This window comes from Pogoniulus pusillus, chromosome 28 (assembly GCF_015220805.1).
Source record: "Pogoniulus pusillus isolate bPogPus1 chromosome 28, bPogPus1.pri, whole genome shotgun sequence".
Classification (NCBI taxonomy): domain Eukaryota; kingdom Metazoa; phylum Chordata; class Aves; order Piciformes; family Lybiidae; genus Pogoniulus; species Pogoniulus pusillus.
This window is the reverse complement of record NC_087291.1, coordinates 16,904,265-16,923,204: the sequence shown is the minus strand read 5'-3', so window position 1 is coordinate 16,923,204 and position 18,940 is coordinate 16,904,265. Positions and strand designations below refer to the sequence as shown.

At 49.5% G+C, this 18,940-nt stretch overlaps 1 protein-coding gene across 1 annotated transcript; it reads left to right on the top strand.

The window, feature by feature from the left end:
* Window positions 1–431: 431 nt before the first annotated feature.
* On the top strand, window positions 432–13,703 carry ASB4 (ankyrin repeat and SOCS box containing 4). Its single transcript, XM_064166925.1, has 5 exons — window positions 432–753; window positions 4,598–4,897; window positions 7,965–8,455; window positions 10,071–10,184; window positions 12,586–13,703. The coding sequence occupies exons 1-5, from the start codon at window positions 540–542 to the stop codon at window positions 12,772–12,774; spliced, it is 1,308 nt and encodes a 435-aa protein (XP_064022995.1). The 5' UTR covers window positions 432–539; the 3' UTR covers window positions 12,775–13,703.
* The last annotated feature ends 5,237 nt before the right edge of the window (window positions 13,704–18,940 follow it).

Sequence of the window (18,940 nt, the reverse complement as noted above, 5' to 3'; positions counted from 1 at the left end):
GGAAGCAAACCAGGACCAGCATGTCCAATGCTGTCCTGGGGAAGAGGGAGCTACCTCCCACAGGAAGAATGCCTTGGGGGTTTACTACTTTTCTGCAGTGCACTAGTTACAGGCATCTGCAGGCAGAGCATCACATCCCACTGCAGTCAGTAAATCAGCAACGATAACCATGAAAGGAAACGTGATTGCTTCTCCAGCTAAGAAACAGCACCTGGGACTAGTGTCTTTGAATGGAAGTGTGTGGCAGGAGCAGAGGGTAACCATGAGGTTAATGAAGCTTAATGTGTATAAAGGCCATGGAGATGACTCTGATTTTGGTGTTATTGCCAGTGTGTCTGCCCTCACTTTCATAAAAAGAGTGTGGTGATATCTAAGAGTGGCATTTCAGTGCCTGAAATGCTCCTTATATAAATAGAACAAGCAGATCAGCATGACTGAGTGATAAAATTACCTCCTGGTCTTCAGGAACTTCAGCATGCAACTGTGCTATAGGGATCTCAGTGTACCCCTCCTCACAGCACAAACAAATACGGCTGGAAATGGATCTGGAGGAGACGTACACAGAGGGAGAGGATACAGAGAGGAAAATGACTCGAGCTGCAGCTGCAAAGTTGGTGAAAAAGGCTTTTCTTGAAGCCCTGAAGTCCAATGACTTTGAAACACTGGAAGAGCTCTTGAGCCAAAAGAAAATAGACGTGGACACGGTGTTTGAAGTGGAAGATGAAAACCTGATTCTGGCATCTTACAAACAAGGTAAATGTGGCAGCATTCCCCAGCCAGGAAGCAGATGGGTTTGAGTGGTTCTCAAGAAACTGTGGCCTTCTGCAGCTGCAGTGCAAGCTGAGTCAGAGGCAGTAGCATCTCAGTAGGTTCATACAGCCACGGTCACCTCAGCAGGGGACCTTATCAGCTGTACCTGCTGCGCTTGGTGGAGGGCAGGCCAGAGACCAGCCTGAACTTCTGTGCTGCTGAGGCAGCTGCTGCGGCTTCAGGGCAGAACAGAAAGAGGAGTCCTTTGCCATTTCCTTGCAGAGAGCTGGGGTGCAAAGCCCAGAATAGACACATACAGACTGAGAGTGGTACACACATTTCTTGCATGTACCCAGCCACGTGTACAGGCCAGTCAGAAAGCTAAAATACTCAGTGCCTCCCATTTTCAGCTTACAGTAGTAGGAGAGTGAATTCTCCCTAGCTCAGGAGAGCCAAGGAAATTCTGTGGACCTTGGATGTTGCTGGATGGGAGGAGATTTATTTTTCAAGCTGACAGAAAGTGAGGATGTGCTGGCTTATCAAAACAGGAAAACCTCAACCAGAAAAGACATCTCTTCTGGAGTATACAAACCCCATGCCAGTGCTCAGCCAGACACTGGATGCATTTCCAAATGCTTACAACTTAAAGCAACAAACCAAGTTTGGTCTCTGCTAAAATCAGCACACTTCATGAGACACTTGCTGACAGACTCTTAGTGTGGAACTAGAAAACAGTTATGAGCAGCCTCTGCCAGAAGTTAATCCTATGTGCAGATAAAACACCTCCAGTCCCAGCAGCACAGCAAATGCACTTTCTTTTCTGTGCTTTAAAGAGGGGACAGCATTCTACACCTTCTCCTTTTGTGGTTACCTCTTCTTTAATGATTGGCTCCTGTTCTTTTAATTTCATTAGAGGGTGAGGCAGTCACAGAATGCTTTGGGTTGGAGAGACCTTAAAGATCATTTAGTGCCATAGGCAGGGACTCCTTCACCTAGACCAGGCTGTTCAAGGCCTTGTCCAGCCTGGCATGACCTACTTCCCACGGGGACAATGTCTGTACTGAGCCACACAGTGATGAATGTATCTTAACATCCCTTTTCTCCTGTCCTCAGCAGGCTGAGGTGCATTCTGCTTGTGGATTAATGCACAGATGTTTAAGTGTAGATCATCAGCCTGCAAGTGTCCATCTGTCTAGACTGGAGAAGTACTCCAGAGAGGTAAAGGCAGCCTGTGGCCTGAGTCACAGCAGTACACTCTGTCTGAAGGGCAGAAGGCAGTCTACCCTATTTTTATTCTGATCCCCAGATAACTGTGACATGAGAGGGGAATGTGCTTGAGGAGGGAGAGTGGGACAAAATTTAAGACCCACCACCCCACTGTTCAGACAGCCTGAGGTTTACCACAGCCCTAAGTGATGAAGTGGAAAGGAGATGCTATGGGTGACAGAGTAGCTTTGCTTCCTCTCTTCCAAAGAGGCTGAGAGCTCCCAAGGACACTGACCTTGTGTATGCCATGGCTTCTTCATATTTCCACCCAAAAACCAGGCAAGCTGAATGGAGTCCATGTCTCTTTCCTGCTCAGTGCCAGGTTCCTGTTCCTCTGGGCTGAGATGTCTGTGGTTTGGGACAGAGGACGTGGAGATGATTCCTCAGGATGTCTGAGCCCAGCTCACCTGCAGCAGCACTGGCAAAAAAATAAATGGTGGTCTCAGGCAGGAAAATTGTGGCTATGTAGAGTGATAACTTAGCTTATGAGCATCACTTTCCTGCTGCCATGTATCATTAAAAGAGGCAGAGATGTGGTGCTGAGGGGCATGGTTTAGCCTCAGCCTTGGTAGAGCTAGAGAATGGTTGTCAGAATGATCTTTAAGGTCTTTTCCAAGCAAAACAATTCTCTGAATCTATGATCTGTGTCTCACATCTGACCATAAATGCAAAGGCCAGCTTTGTGTGGGGTAAGCCAGCCGTGTTCCACATCTCACAGGTAACAAGGAGGGATATTGCACCTGAATTTGGACAGTGAGCTGACTTAGGAAACTTGCTCTGCTGTATGCATGGACTCTGGGATATAGCCCAGCTCTTTGTGCCCAGTTTGGGGGCATATGATGAAAAGGTCATTGCACCAGAGTTGCCAGCATAACCTGCATAGTCAGCAAGTTGAGAGAGGGTCAAGCAGCTGCAGAGGAGCCTGGAACCCTACTTGGACACTCAGATGCCTCAGGGCTGTCTCCTGTAGCCATCTGTGGCCTGTGTTCTACAGAAACTGGTTTTGGTAGTCCCCAAAATTTGATCCTAGAGTGGATGTTGTGGTCTGTTTCTCACCCCTGACATCTCACACTCTGGTAGTACTAAAGTGCTTGTGATGGTCAGGAACAAGTCCCTGCAGCCATGCTGGGGCAGGAGGTGCAGCTGCTCTCATGATTGTCCATTTTAATATGGAACCTTCCAGTGGAAATGAAGTAATTTTCAGAGTCATACCAGAACTGCATAGGCTGGCATCTCTCTCAGAATATACTTGCAATTTAACTAGGAGGGAAGGAAAAATGGATCCAAGTTTCTCCCTGTCCCTGGTACTTTGTTTCTATCCACCTTTTTCCTTCCTTTCCATCTTCTTTCTATCTAATACAACACACATGAATGCTATAAAAAATGTATCTATATGATATTAAGGTAAAATATAGATCTATACACAACTAGAGATTGGACAATGAATTAATTTGAATGAATTGGAATGAATCAATCTGGATTAATTTGACTCCAGTATGCATCTTTACTACATTTTCTCTGTCTTTTACATGGTAACAGTATTGAACCAGGCATTCAGCCAAGGAAAAACAGATAAATCAACTCCTGAAATGTTTATGGGCACATTCTAGCTGAGAAGCAGCTGCTGCACTTCAAAAAATCAAAAGGAGGCAAGAAGCTTTAGACTTCTTCTGCCCTTCTGCACTTTATTATTGGGGTTTATTTTTATCCAAAGAAATTATTACAGTAATCACTCATGAGACTGTCTCTATGCAGGCTTTAAGGATGTAATCCTCTTTTGGGAACAAATATTTAAGTGTCACTTGGCCTTACACCTCTCTGTAAAAAAGGGAGAAAAAAGGAGGGAAAGGGGGGAAAAGGGGAGGGAAGGGGGGGAAAAGGGAAAGAAAGGGAGGAAAAGGGAAAAAAGGGGGGAAAAGGGGGAAAAATGAGGGGAAAAAAGGGAAAAAAAAAGAGATCAGTGTGAAATTTTCAGAAAATAATTCCAACGTTTCAGAGCCAAATTTCATTGTCACTGCTTCTGTTTGGTTTTCCAACCTAATTTAGATCAGCATCCAAAGCCCTCGCTCCATACTCCTCAAGGGCAGCAGTTGCCAGAGCTCTGTGTGTGATGCATCACTGGAGGTCTGAATCCAGTCCCTGACCTGCTGTCTCCCACGCAGGAACAGCAGGATGAGCTCTCTGTTGATTCAGTGGCTGAAGTAAATGCTGCCTTCTGATTCCACTGCCACCCTTGTTCAGCTTTTGGCAGGCTGAAGATTCCATTTCCCCCATTTTTTTTCCCCAAAGCTCTAAGCATGTTTTTTATCTTGTCTACACAGGTCACAGAAAACACAAAAGCTGCCTTCAGAGTACATCTACATGGGAGTTATCCCTCCAAAAGGCAGGCTCTTCAGTGCACGCAGTGAGAGTGCTTCACACAAATGAAGTTCTGCTCGAGGGAACTTGGTGTGCACTAAGCTGTAGCTGCTGGAAACTACAGCTAATTAAAGCAAAACTCCAACCCTTCCTTCCCCCTCAATTCTTGCCAGTGCAAATCAAGGCCTTGCCAAGGATGGTAACACATTTTCTCTTTGCATAGGGTACTGGCTGCCTAGCTACAAATTAAAAATATCCTGGGCCACTGGACTTCACCTGGCTGTCATGTACGGACATCTGGAGAGCCTGTCGGTCCTCCTCAACCACAAAGCCACAATCAACTGCCGGCCCAACGGGAAGGCTGCCATCCACATTGCTTGTGAGACGGCCAACGTGGAGTGCCTCAAGATCCTCTGCAACCACGGAGCTAAGCTCAACTGCTTTTCCATGAGTGGGCAGGCCCCCCTGCACTTCTGTACAACACCAACCTCCATGCCTTGTGCCCAGCAGCTGCTTTGGAGAGGTAAGGGAAAGCTCTGGAGCTGTAGTGGTTCTGGCAGTTACCTGCCCCCCTCCATAGAATCATAGGATAAACCAGGTTGGAAGAGACCTCCAAGCCCTGTTCTCCAGACCCTTCACCATCTTCCTTGCCCTTCTCTGCACCTGCTCCAGCACCTCACAGTATCACAATATCACAGTATCACCAAGGTTGGAAGAGACCTCACAGATCATCAAGTCCAACCCTTTACCACAGTGCCCAAGACTAGACCATGGCACCAAGTGCCACATCCAACCTTGCCTTGAACTGCCCCAGGGACGACAACTCCACAATAACCTTTTTGGAGTGAGTGGCCTAAAACTGATCCCAGTGCTTGAGGTGTGGCCTCACCAGTGCTGAGTACAGGGGGAATACTACTACTAATGCTTGATAAGCCACTCTTCATGCCAAAGCACTTGGAAGAATCCAATCTCCATGTGAGATGAGCCTCAAGAATCCAGACCAAATGAGAAAGGTCTGAAGCAAAATGTGGCAGGTGCTCACGTGTGGTTTGGTTCCTGCACCAAAGTTTCCGAGGTGCATCTCCCACTCTGCCAGCTCCACTCAGTGCTGTCACTCTGCACCCTGGGTCAGTTTAGGTAAAGGCAGTTTAACCACTTCTGATCTGGGCAGCTTGCCAGCCAAGCAATGCTGAGCCTGTGTCACTTTACCACCTCCCAACTCCGACTGCTGCTACTCTCCTGCACATCTGACATGACTAACACTCCACATGGCTTAACAGCATTAGCACTCAGGTTTTCCAGCCCAGAGCCAGTTCCTGCCTTCTCTTCCTCCTCCCTAATCCTTACATCTTAGTGAGTTTGGCCATGCAAGGGCTTTTGTGAGCCAGGACAGAGGAAGGAGCTATTAGAGAAAGCCCAGCACTAAGATGGTGAGGGGACTGGAGCATCTGCTTTGTGAGGAGAGGTGAGAGAGCTGGGGCTGTTTAATCTAGAGAAGAGCAGACTGAGGGGAGCTTCAGTAATGCTGATCATTAGCTAAAGGGTGTCAGGTGGATGGAGTCAGACCCTTCTCAGTGGTGCCCAGTGGCAGGACAAGGGGCAATGGGCACACACTGGAACACGTAAACACGAGGGAAAACTTCTTCCCTTTGAGGGTGGCAGAGCACTGCAGCAAGCCACTCCCTCTCTGGAGGCATTTGAACTCACCTGGAAGCGTTGCCGGATTTACTCCAGGTGTCCCCACTTTGGCAGTCAGGTTGGACCAGGTGATCTGCAGAGGTCACTTCCAACCCTGACCAGTCTGGGGCTCTGTCAGGCCTTGCCACGCTGCCTGCACTCGCTCTTGTAGCAGTGATTCTACTGCCACTTTGCCACGGCCTCAAGCTTCAAAGGGCCTGGGACACGGCCGGGCGGTGAGGAGCAGAGGCCCTGCCGGGGCAGTGCCGGGCGGTGAGGAGCAGAGGCCCTGCCGGGGCAGTGCCGGGCGGTGAGGAGCAGAGGCCCTGCCGGGGCAGTGCCGGGCGGTGAGGAGCGCAGTCCCTGCCGCATCCAGAGCGGTGCCGGGCGGTGAGGAGCAGAGGCCCTGCCGCACGCAGAGCGGTGCCGGGCGGTGAGGAGCAGAGGCCCTGCCGCACGCAGAGCGGTGCCGGGCGGTGAGGAGCAGAGGCCCTGCCGCACGCAGAGCGGTGCCGGGCGGTGAGGAGCAGAGGCCCTGCCGCACACAGAGCGGTGCCGAGCGGTGAGGAGCAGAGGCCCTGCCGCAAGCAGAGCAGTGCCGGGCGGTGAGGAGCAGAGGCCCTGCCGCACGCAGAGCGGTGCCGGGCGGTGAGGAGCAGAGGCCCTGCCGGGGCAGTGCCGGGCGGTGAGGAGCAGAGGCCCTGCCGGGGCAGTGCCGGGCGGTGAGGAGCAGAGGCCCTGCCGGGGCAGTGCCGGGCGGTGAGGAGCAGAGGCCCTGCCGCATGCAGAGCGGTGCCGGGCGGTGAGGAGCAGAAGCCCTGCCGCAAGCAGAGCGGTGCCGGGCGGTGAGGAGCGCAGGCCCTGCGGGGCAGTGCCGGGCGGTGAGGAGCAGAGGCCCTGCGGGGCAGTGCCGGGCGGTGAGGAGCAGAGGCCCTGCGGGGCAGTGCCGGGCGGTGAGGAGCAGAGGCCCTGCCGCAAGCAGAGCGGTGCCGGGCGGTGAGGAGCAGAGGCCCTGCCGCACGCAGAGCGGTGCCGGGCGGTGAGGAGCAGAGGCCCTGCCGCATCCAGAGCGGTGCCGGGCGGTGAGGAGCAGAGGCCCTGCGGGGCAGTGCCGGGCGGTGAGGAGCGCAGTCCCTGCCGCACGCAGAGCGGTGCCGGGCGGTGAGGAGTACAAGCCCCACTGGAGCAGCACCAGGTGGGTGAGCAGTATAGGCCCTGCCGCACCCAGCCCCGTGCCGGGCGGGGAGAGGGCTCCGTGCCCGCCGCTGCCAGCCCAGGGCCGGAGCTGGCCTTGGGCACTCGGTGTGCTGGGCTCAGGGCGCCGTGTCCCCGGCTGGCTCCTCGGTAGATGGTGCTGTTGCTTCAGCTGCGTCAGCCGCCTGGCACAAACGGAGCTGAAGGAAACGAAAACAGGCCCCGGACCCGCGGCTGGCCATGCAATGCTTGGGAGGGTTTATATCACCTGTGGATCTAGCAGCAGATGTCCTTTGTTCCAGGCCTGAAGCTACTGAGGTGTAGCCGGAAGCATTCTCAAGATTCGAGCTGAGCTATTCTCCCAAGTAGGGGCAAAGCTCTCTTCTTCTGCCTTCAGTTCTTACTTTATAGGAAAAAACACATTGCAGAGAGATTTGGCCTTGTGTGCTGCCCCAAAACAGTGTTCAGGTAAGCTCTTCTGCCAGCCCGGGGTCAAGCTTTCACATCTGAAGCTTGATTCAAGTACCTGAACTTTCTAAAAGGTTTCCTGGAGGCTTAAAAAATCACAGAATCCACATCTCCAGCTGTTAGAGCTTCTGTGTGTGCCTTTCACAGCAGGTGCCCACCTTCACCTCCTCGGGTAGCAGGGCTCAAGCAGGGAGATGCTCAAATCAGGATTTTGTTGCCTTCATATTTTTCTCCTGATCTTTCTTTGGCAGGAGCAAATGTGAACATCAAAACCAACAACCAGGATGAGGAGACTCCTCTGCACACGGTTGCACGTTTGGGTATCCCAGAGCTCGTGGCCTTTTACGTGGAACAAGGAGCACAAGTCGATGCCCTCAATGCCTACATGGAGACTCCCCTGGCCTGTGCAGCCTACTGGGCCCTGCACTATAAGGATCAAGTCTACAGCCCAGATCACCACCTCATCTGTCGAATGCTCTTAGACTATAAAGCTGAAGTGAATGCTCGTGATGAGGATTTCAAATCACCGCTCCACAAAGCTGCCTGGAACTGTGACCACGTCCTGCTGCACATGCTGCTGGAGGCAGGAGCAGAAGCAAATGTCATGGATGTCAACGGCTGTGCGCCCCTACAGTACATCATAAAAGTCACATCTGTGCGGCCAGCTGCCCAGCCTGACCTCTGCTACCAGCTGCTCCTGAATCATGGAGCTGCTAGGATATATCCTCTGCAATTCCACAAGGTTAAGTTTGGGTTTTTATGGTAGGGATATGGAGAGAGGTGATGTCTTGAACAGGAATGGGATAAGAGAGCCAATCTTCAGGCTTTGGTGGTGTCTGGAGTTGCTGGAGTCTTGTAAAGTATGGGCCCAGAATGCCCACAGCTGGTTTATGAGCCAACCTGTTATGAGAGTGGTGCCATTTAACTGAAGCAAAATTACAGTGGGGAATGCCAGAAACCAGACCCAGATTCCATTTTTGTTACAAACTAACCCAAACCCCCAAACTCTACCGGTTCAAGCCTCATTTTTCAGAGCTGATTCACTTTCTCACTTCAGAAAACCTGCTTGCATGCCTTTGTCAAACCTGGCTCCACACAGGCTTGACCAAGTTATACAAAGTGAGTATTTCGTGACATCTACCAAAGACTGGAGATCAGGCCAGCTGATTCACTTTGTCACTTCTGACCTTTAAAAATCTACTCAAGTCTATTCAAAATTAAATGTGTCTCTGCAAAGCTCAGGCTCATTCCCAGGAAATGGGAGAAAATAATGGGAAATGCTGGACCTGGGCTCATAGTGAGGGGGGGAAAAGAGAGATAAATAATTACAGGATCTCTCCCAAAGAATTTTGTAGATGTTTATCTGCAAAACCCAAAGCTCTGCCTTACTATATCAAGTAAGCTTGCTGTAGCCAGGACTTACTCATCCATTGCCCTGAGTAATATCTTGCAGCTCCTCTGCTATATAAGTGAAATTTTAACAAGCCAAGCAACCATTTTGAATAAAATGCCAGACTTTTGGTTGTGTCCTCTTGAGCCCAGGATGTTATCAGAGCAATTCTTAGTGTCCTAGAGCATGTTTGAGAGATGGATCTGGGGTCTCATTCCTGTCTCCACCTTTCTTGTGTTGCATGGAGTGGGTTTCCTTTCCAAACCATCATTTGCCACCTGTAAAGTAAATAGGGTGATAGATATGCCAGAGGGATGTTCTGCAGTTCTGCTTGTGAAAGCCTGGGGACTGTGTGGGACAAAACTCTGCACTGTCCAGCATGAAATCGTTGCAAAGTGTTACTGCCTGAGTATGACAAAAGGCTTTGGATTTTTTTCCTGCTGAGCTGAAGTTACTGGGCAGAGAAGTTTCAGGGGCCTCCTGTGGCTTGGAAGCCTTATTTCTGAGCTGTGTTATGTCTCAGTCTTCTTTAAAACTTGCCTGTAATGATGCATTTTTTATTCCTATGATGGGATGGGTTTTTTTTTTCCATTCCTGTGCTGTGTGACCTGCAGGAAGAACTTGGTGCATGGCTCTGCTTGGTGTCAAGTCACTCAATCCAAATATGAGCAGTGTTATCTCCAGATTTGGGTGATAAAGGCCACACCCTCAGCGAGCTGCACTGCTCCGGGGACCCCAACCAGTAGTTCTGTATGGTGCTAAAATGGGATGTGCAGAGCCCCACTGGGGGCTTGCCTGAGGCTTCTTGCTGTGCTTGCACTGAGCAGTGTAGACAGGGATGGTGTCTTGCATCTCCAGCCTTATCCTCTCATAATTCCACCTCAGTATGCCATTGCACAGTGCCAAGCATCCAGGCTAGCCCCAGCTCCTTGGTGGTACTCATGGTCTTTGTGCATCCTGCCTGCAGGTGCTCCAAGCCTGTCATTCCCACCCCAGAGCTGTGGAGGTTGTCGTCAACACCTACGAGCACATCAAATCAACATCCAAGTGGAAAGCAGCCATACCTGATGATGTCTTTGAGGTAAGCTCTTAATGACTTGCAGTAAAGTGCAGCCCATGCTCACTGTGTGCATTTCTTTGGTTGCAACAACCCCATGCAGTGCCCCAAGCTTGGGGATGAGTGGCTACAAAGCTGCCTGACCAAGAAAGATCTGGAATGTTGATTGTGTGCCCAGGTGGTCAAGAAGGCAAACAGCATCATGGCCTGGATCAGCAGCTGTGTGACCAGCAAGAGCAGGAAAGTGATTTCCTCCTGCCCTCAGCACTGGTGAAGCCATGTGTTGAGGACTGGGTTCAGTTTTTGGCCCCTCACTACACAAAGGACATTTTGGAGCAGGCCCAGAGAAGGGCAAGGAAGATGGTGAAGGGTCTGGAGAACAGGGCTGGGGAGTAGCAGCTGAGGGAACTGGGGATGTTCAGTCTGGAGATGAGGAGGCTGAGGGGAGACCTCATTGCTCTCTAAAACTCCCTGAAAAGAGGTCAGAGCCAGGTGAGTGTTGGTCTCTTCTCCCTAGTAACAAGTGGCAGGAAAAGAGGACATGGCCTCAAGTTACACTGGGGAAGTTTAGTTTGGAGATTAGAAGAAAATTCTTGACTGAAAGTGCTGTCAAACCCTGGCACAGGCTGCCCAGGGAGGTGATTGAATCCCCATCCCTGGGGGCATTTCAAAGAGGCAGAGTTGTGGTGCTGCATGCCACAGTTAAGCACCAGACTTCGTAGAGTTAGAGAGCGGTTGGACATAATGATCTGAAGTGTCTTTTCCAGCCCACACAATTCTGTGATTCTCCATATCCAGCCACAGAAAAGTGAGGATGCTATAGAAAGAGAGAAAACTCAGAGGGTTTGGAACTTGCCCCTTCCTCACTTGACAAAAGCTCCATCACTGCCTGACAAAAGAACACGTTTGAGAAGTTTCGTTGCAAGCTTATCCCTTGGAGCTCCTGCTGCCAGGGGTGGCTGCAGGAGCTCAGCTCTCCCTGAACTTAGCAAGTTCCAAGATTCTGGCTGGGATTGGAGTTCCTGCAGATCTGTCTCTGTGTATATTTATTTATTTATTTATTTATTTTGAAGTCAGCAAATATTTTCACAGTGCCATGTTACCCAGGCATGGCTGTGTATCTTTAGGCTGTGCTGCATGGGTTGGATTTCTGTGGAGTAGGACTAGTGAGCTGTGGATACAAGGGAGAATTGAAATGCCAAAGGAGAAATCAAAGAGATTAAGATGTTGTCAGAAGGCAAAACTGTGGGGCCACTTACATGTTTTCACATAATGATGACTTTCATTCAGCATAGTTCTGATATTCCAGTTTCAAACTAGATTTGAGTCAATAGTGAGCTTTCCCCAGACTTTCCAATCAGTGCTGAAGCTGAGTGTATGAATAGCTGAGGTTTAGGGAACTCCATCCATATGCTAACACAGCTATAGGGGCAGAGGCACTGTGAGAGGGTTTTGGGGGGGTTTCAAGTTCATCCAGCACAAAATTAAATCATTCTGGATGAACACAACATTAAAAGTTGAAGGTCTTTTGTCACCTTAGTAACAATGACAACAGCATTCCTTCTAATCATATTGATAGTACTGCTGCTGCTACTACCACCACCACTATTGCTACTGCTACTGCTACTACTATTTTTCTTCAAATAATAAACTGGAGATGTTGCAGGCCAGGTTGAATGGGGACTTGATCAAGCTGGTCTAGTGGAAGGTGTCCACTACTACAACTACCATTGCTACTACTGCTACTGTTGCTGCTACAACTACTATTGCTACTGCTGCTGCTACTACTGCTACTACTATTACTTTTCTTCAAATAACAAACTGGAAGTGTTGAAGGCCAAGTTGGATGGGGACTTGAACAAGCTGGTCTAGTGGAAGGTGTCCACTACTACCACTACTACTACTGCTATTACTACTAGTACTACTATTTCTATTTTTCTTCAAATAACAAAGTGGAGGTGTTGAAGGCCAGGCTGGATGGGGACTTGAGCAGGCTGGTCTAGTGGAGGATGTCCCTGCCCATGGCAGGGAGGTTTGAGCTAGATAATCTTTAAGGTACTTTTCAACCCAAGCCCACCAGTAGGACCAGTATTTTGCTGCCTTGTGGTGAGGTTTAGAGGATAACTCATCCAATTGCACTGCCCCTGAGCTGGCTGCAGTTGCTGTGCAGATCAGGGCTGGCACCACAGAGGAGCACCCACCTCAAACACACCCAACCTAAAGATTGCATCATGGTCTTTAACACTGAAGAATTCTGTGCAGGTATTTGCCTATCCCAGGTCTGTGGTGCTTGATGTGCCTCCAAAGGCCAGGCTGACTGTCTGTGCTTTTAGCCTTGTCCTGCCAAGGGCTGCATGTGTGCAGGGGAAGGGCAGGGGAGGGAGAGAGGCTTACTGCCCTAAAAAGCACTTGTGGTTTTTTGCAGCGGCACCAGGATTTCTATGACTCTTTGTTCAGTGTGTGCAGCAATTCCCCACGGTCCCTCATGCACTTATGCAGATGTGCCATTCGGGAGGTACTGTCAGAAAGGTGCCACCGAGGAGTCCCCTTGCTCTCCATCCCCCTCTCTGTGAAGAAGTACTTGCTGCTGGAACCAGAAGGAATCATCTACTGAGCTGCAGCAGAGCTGCCTCTGGCATCACCCTTCCTGGATCCGTGTGCCTCTGCGGGGTGCTGGAGATCCAAGCAGAGCCCTGACACAGCCTTTTGCTTCTCTACCAGCCTGAAGCTGAGCTGGGCTTTACCAGCTCTCCTCAGAGACTCTTTTCCTGCATTGAGAAATCACAGCTGCAGGCTCGGGGAGGCAGAGCTGGACAGGTCCTCTGCTCCAAACAACCACAGGGATGCAAACTTTCATGCTTTGTTCATCTTAGCTTAAACGATGCTGCTGCTTCCATTGGTCTTTATTCTGCTCCCTGCTAGATAGCACTTAGTTTAGTCTGAACAGCCTCTGGTACTGTTTCTCTGTCATTTGGGAGTAAAAAGAAGAATACTGTCAGAACCCAGGGCATTTATTTGTGTCACAGCATTGCCTTCCCAGGAAGAAATGGGTCACTGGATACAACCATGACCACAGACAGGACTTGAGCAGTTCCCACATATCCCTATGGATTCACTCTCAGTGCAATGTTAGCTCCCTGCACCTGTCTGTACATTTATAAAGCTTTGTCATAACGATAGCCTCTTGAACTGTAGGATGATTTTTCCTCCCATGAGAAGTCACAGCATGTGAACAGGGTTGAAGTCAGCAGCACTGAAATCTCTGCACGTTGATATTCATGCCCAGGTGGCTTCTAGCAGATGCTGTCTCTCATTGTGCCTGGTGTTCAGTTCATATCCTGGTGTGAAGAAACACAGGCAGAATGGACTTGTCTCTGCAGCCTGCACAGCATGGTGCTGCATGGGATCTGGGGAGGATACAAACCCTTCTCTTCACTGACTACAGAAGGAGCCTAGCCTGCTAACATGGCATATGCACCTCACCTTTTAGCAGCTAAGTACAGGTGAAGGAGTCTCACCTTAATGAAAAAGTGTTTCCAAGTTGAGGATGTGTTTGTTGTGCTGTTACAGACTTGCTAGTCCTCCTGATTAGCTGGCCCTGGGCTTTTGGACCTTCCAGTGCTGGTTTTCCTGCTGAGCAGGAAACCTTTACTCCTGGCTGAGCTACTGTGTTCAGTCCAGGAGAATGAAATGCAAAGCCAGGTCACACACCATGGTCTCTATGCTTTTCTTTCCTTAAACTTAAGGAACAGCTTCTTTACTTCGAAGGTGCTGGAGGACTGGGCCAGGCTGCCCAGAGAGGTTGTGGAGTCTTCTTCTCTGAAGACTTTCAAAACCTACCTGGACATGTTCCTGTGCAACCTGATCTAGGCAAACCTGCTTTAGCAGTGGAGTTGGACTGGATGATCTCTGTAGGTCTCTCCCAACCTCTACAATTCTGTGGTTCTGTGATTCTGTTATGTGACAGTCCAGACAAAGGTCTCAGGCTGCAGGCAGTGCCAGAGTCTGTGACTGGCAATGTGTGGCTTTGTGTGTGGTGTGACTGGGTAGACAATTTGCTTGGCCTGGTACCAGAGCTGTACAAAGGTTGAGGAGCATCAGGGAGGCAGAGCAAGAGATAGAGCAGTGGTAGAGATAGAAGTGGTAGAACCCCAATCTCTGGAAACAGTGGAGGTGAGGTTGGACAGGACTCTGAGCAACTTCATGTTGTTAAAGATGTTTCTGCTCAGTGAAGATGTTGGACTAAAGGCCCTTTAAAGGTCCCTTTCAACCTAAAGCATTCTGTGACTCCATGACTGTTCTTATCCCTTTGCAAGAGAGCCCACAGCAAGTTAGGCTCTTGGCAGCCAGACAGAAGAAGCCAAGCTGTTCAGTGGCTCTGTGTCTTGCAAAGTGGCAGTAGCAGCACTTGAAGAAATGTGCAGATTATTTAGTGTTATAAATCTTTTCACCTCAGTTTTCATGAATCAAAGCTTGAGTGCTGCTCTAGGAGAGAATCCAACTCCTGGGTCTGTTTATGTTTAGCCAGGCAGCAATGCAGATTGCTATTTAACAGCTTCCAGGTCCAATGGAGAATTTCAAAGACAACACAGGCCATGAGAAAATGCTTTCTCACATGAATGAAGTTGTAATATACATCCCTGTACTTTCTAAACTGATGAAAGGTTCCTGCAGAGCTGCAGAAATCTCTCTATCAGAGACTCTGCAGTGGTTGGCAGGGAAGAATGGTTAGGATCTGAGGCAGGCTGCCTATAGAAAAGTCTGCTTGAGGCAGTTCCTTCCAACCTCTAAAATTCTATGACTTCCTGATGCCATGTTTCTGTGACTCTGTAATTCTATGATTCCATGATTCAATGATTCTGTGATTGAAGGATTCAATTATGCTATGATTCTGTGACTACAATTCAGTGATTATAGAGATGCTGAAGAGAGTCCAGCAGAGAGCTACAAAGGTGATTAGGGGACTGGAGGGCATGCCTTATGAGGAGAGGCTGAGGGACCTGAGGCTGCTCAGTCTGGAGAAGATAAGACTGAGAGGGGATTTAATGTTTATAAACATCTGAGGGCTGAGGTCAGGAGGGGGACAGGCTCTGCTAACTGCTCCCTGGGATAGGACAAGGAGCAATGGGTGGAAGCTGCAGCACAGGAGGTTCCAGCTCAGCACAAGGGGGAACTTCTTTCCTGTAAGGGTCCCAGAGCACTGGCACAGGCTGCCCAGAGGGGTTGTGGAGTCTCCTTCTCTGGAGCCTTTCCAGGCCTGTCTGGATGTGTTCCTCTGTGATCTGTGTTAGATTGAGTGGTCCTGCTCTGTCAGGGGGGTTGGACTCGATCTTTTTGTGTCCCTTCCAACCCCTAATATCCTGTGAACCTGTGATTCTATGATTCAAGGATTCTATGACTCTCTAATTCTATGATTCAATGACTGTATGATTCTATAACTCTATGATTCCATTATTTGATGATTCAAGGATTCTATGATTCCAGGCCAATAGGACCTGCTGAATTCTACACTGTGGAAAAAAGATTGAATATAAAAGGATGGAAAAAAAAGCATAGGTTGTCTAAACCCACTGTTTTCCTAGGAGATATATCTAGGATATTAGGGGAAAAGTTCATGACTGAAATGGTGGTCAAGCACTGGAACAGGTTCCCCAGGGTGGTGCTGGAGTCACTGTCCCTGGGAGTGTTAAAAGACCATGTAAACATGGCACTTGGGCATGTGGTTTAGTGGGCACGGTGGTGCTGGGTTGACAGCTGGACTTGATGGTCTTAGAGATCTTATCCAGCCTCACTGGTCCTGTAACTCTGTGTCATAGAAGAGGATTTGCAAACTGGTCAAGGCAAAAAAATGTTTGTTGCTTTCTGGACAGTTTGACCATGGAGCAAGTTGTGTAGTCCAGGAGAGACAGCTGGAGGTAACTGACTTTTAGTTGGAACATGTCCCTGCCTTGGCTGCTTCTGGAAGTGTCATTCTACATCTGGAAGAGGGAGGTTTAAGGCAGAACAATAGCTGCATTTTCTGACCTGTCGTAGCCAGGGCTCTCTTGCTGGGAGAGAAGAAAAAAGGCTGTCACCAGTGATCCTGAATTCCCTCTGATCCTCCCCCTCCATGGCGAGCAGGCTTCATTTTCATTCTGTGGGCACCCAGCCTCACTTCCCAGCTTTGTACCAAGCAGGTGCCAGATTATAGCCATTGTGGAAGCTGACAGGGAGCACAGTGGGATAAGGCTGATTATAGTCATAGGAATTTGCAAGCTGTTAAAAACACTGGAGAACAGCCCCATTGAGGCAAAAAGACCTGATTGATGCACTTTGAGTGCTTCTGCTGCTGCAGTTAGAGACCAACAGTAAGCAAACCTCATTATTTGTTACTTTTTACCATTTCCTTCTTTTTACCTCTTGCTGTGCTCTATTCCCATGCAGTGGATGGAGTTGCTCATGTGAGGTCTGGAGGTGCTCAATAACAAGCTCATGGTTTAATAAGTGTAAGGGTCTTACTGTTCTGAAAGTGCAGATGGAACTGGGTGATCTTGGAGGTCCCTTCCAACCTAAACCATTCTATGATTCTATGCCTTGAAATGTTATAGTCTTGTAACTCCTATCTGGGGAATCATAGAATCAACCAGGTTGGAAGAGACCTCCAAGATCATCCAGTCCAACCTAATCTCTCTTGTCCTACTTGGCCAGACTGTTCCTGGGCCACGCCAGGATGCCATTGGCTCTGCTGCCCACCTGGGCACACTGCTGCCTCATGTTCAGCTACTATCTCCCAGCACACTCGGGTCCCTCTCTGCCTGGCTGCTCTCAGCCACTCTGTCCCCAGCCTGTAGCACTGCTTGGGCTTGTTGTGGCCAAAGTGTCCTTTGCTAATGTGCTAATGCTTTTGGCAGCAGATTTTTCCTCATGAGACAAGTACCTTCAAACTAAACATAGGAGAACTCAGCTTTCAAGATTGGAAGGAAGGTTGAATCAGTCTGGGAGTGCTGTTGTATACTTTCATTAAACTCTGAGAAGCTTTTCAGTGCACAGAAAGGTCTGCAGGGCTCTTGAAGGGCTTCTGGTTCCTTTCTGAAATGCTGCAAGATAGAGACGGGTCAGACACAGCAATATTTCCATTTCCTTTCAGGCTGTGACAGTAGAATTTCCCTGTGCTCCCTAGGGTTTGCTCTTCTACTAAATGACAGTGGAGACCATGCTATTAGCAGAGATGCCAAAGCCTAACTGGTGTCTGACACCTTGACCTCCCCAAGAATTGCATTAAAGGCGTGGGGAGATCTACCCCCGGCTCTGTTTGCCGAGCGGCAGGGACCTCTGGTGGGTCAGAAGAGATTGCTATATACAGCAGCTGGCAGCTGAAATTGGTTGGCTGCTCACAAATTTGTTTCTGACTACTTCTCTGAATGCCTCTTAAGGCTGGTAAGAGACAAAGTGAGAAGGTGAGGATGGGGTTTGTGCATTGCAGTGAGCTGCTGGATTTCCAGCCTCAGCTAACGCCAGGCAGCTGCGCTTTCCCTTGCACAGGCACCCTGTGGAGTGCTGCTAAGTTACAGTTAAGGGGTTTGAAACAAAGACATGGGACTAGACGGTCTCCAGAGCTCCTTTCTAAGCCCTTTCATTCTGTGATGCTGTGGCAGCAGGGCACCTGGTGTTTTTTGACACTGCCGATGTTACCTTCATCTCTGTTCTTGCAAGCTGGGGCTGGCGAGGGATGCTGCTGTCAGCTTTTTGCCTGGTGCTAGACTCACACCATGTTTTAGCCTTCTAACAGTGCAACTGATACTGGGGCTTAGGCTCTTGGTGCTGCAATTAGCACTGGGTTAGGTTATGTCAATAGCGAGTCAGAGGGAAGCTGTGCTGCCTCAGTGCAGCCAGAAGCTGGCTGGCTGTGGGAGGGCAGGGGGTTGAATCCAGACACTGCTGGTCAAGAAAAGGGGTCTTTACTCCTTATAACCCTGCAGAACTCACTGTTTGGTCAGGGGCTAAGAGTAAATAGCTGCTAAGCTCTGAGGAAGAAGATGCAGGAATAAGAGTAAGAAAAGGTAAATAGCTGCTAAGGTCTAAGGAAAAAGGTGCAGGAATAAAAGAGTAAATAAGAGTGAATAGCTGCTGAGGTCTGAGGGAAAAGGTGCAGGAACAAAAGAGCAGCAGCACTCCCAGAAAGTCTGTTTTATAACAAGGAGAGGACAGAGCTGTGTGCCCTGTCAGTATCAGAGCATGAAAACACAGGCATCGCTGATGGGCAGGGCACCTCTGAAAGGCAGGGCACTGCCCACGCAGACTGCAGGCACACAGCGTGCTGGGGAGCACAGGTGAAGAGCTGTCTTGTGGTCAGGAAAAAGCCATTTGCTGACAAAAAGCAATGTGGCTATTTTAACACCCACGCAGAGTTAAACTGACCCTGAGGACCCAGGTGCAGTCAGATCTCTTGAATTGCATTCACCTCCTAAAGCTGGGCTGGCCTTTTGCTGAGTGCGTCCTGCTGATTCCAGGTTCACTGCTGGGGCAAAGGTGCACGGCTGGTCTGAACTCGAGGGCACGGTGCCTGCTGCTGTCTGTGCTGGGCACAGTCTGGGCTCCAGTCTGTCATCTGGGTCTGGCACAGCCTTCCCTCTGCCTCAGACACACCGAATTTCACTGGTTCTCTCCCTCCCTTCCCGAGTACCTTCTCTCTGAGATCCCTCCTCTCCCTTTTTCCTCTCATTTCTCTCACTTTTTCCTTCCTTGAGCCTGAACTTTGATTCTGCTCCTTCCAGCAGCCTTGAACGGGAGGGAGAGCAGTG

Bases quoted from the DNA above. Each gene is read 5' to 3' on its own strand.
- ASB4 (XM_064166925.1), top strand. From the start codon at position 540: ATGGATCTGGAGGAGACGTACACAGAGGGAGAGGATACAGAGAGGAAA. The intron at 4,898-7,964 runs GTAAGGGAAAGC...TTTCTTTGGCAG, and splicing joins CCAGCAGCTGCTTTGGAGAG to GAGCAAATGTGAACATCAAA. The intron at 10,185-12,585 runs GTAAGCTCTTAA...GGTTTTTTGCAG, and splicing joins TACCTGATGATGTCTTTGAG to CGGCACCAGGATTTCTATGA.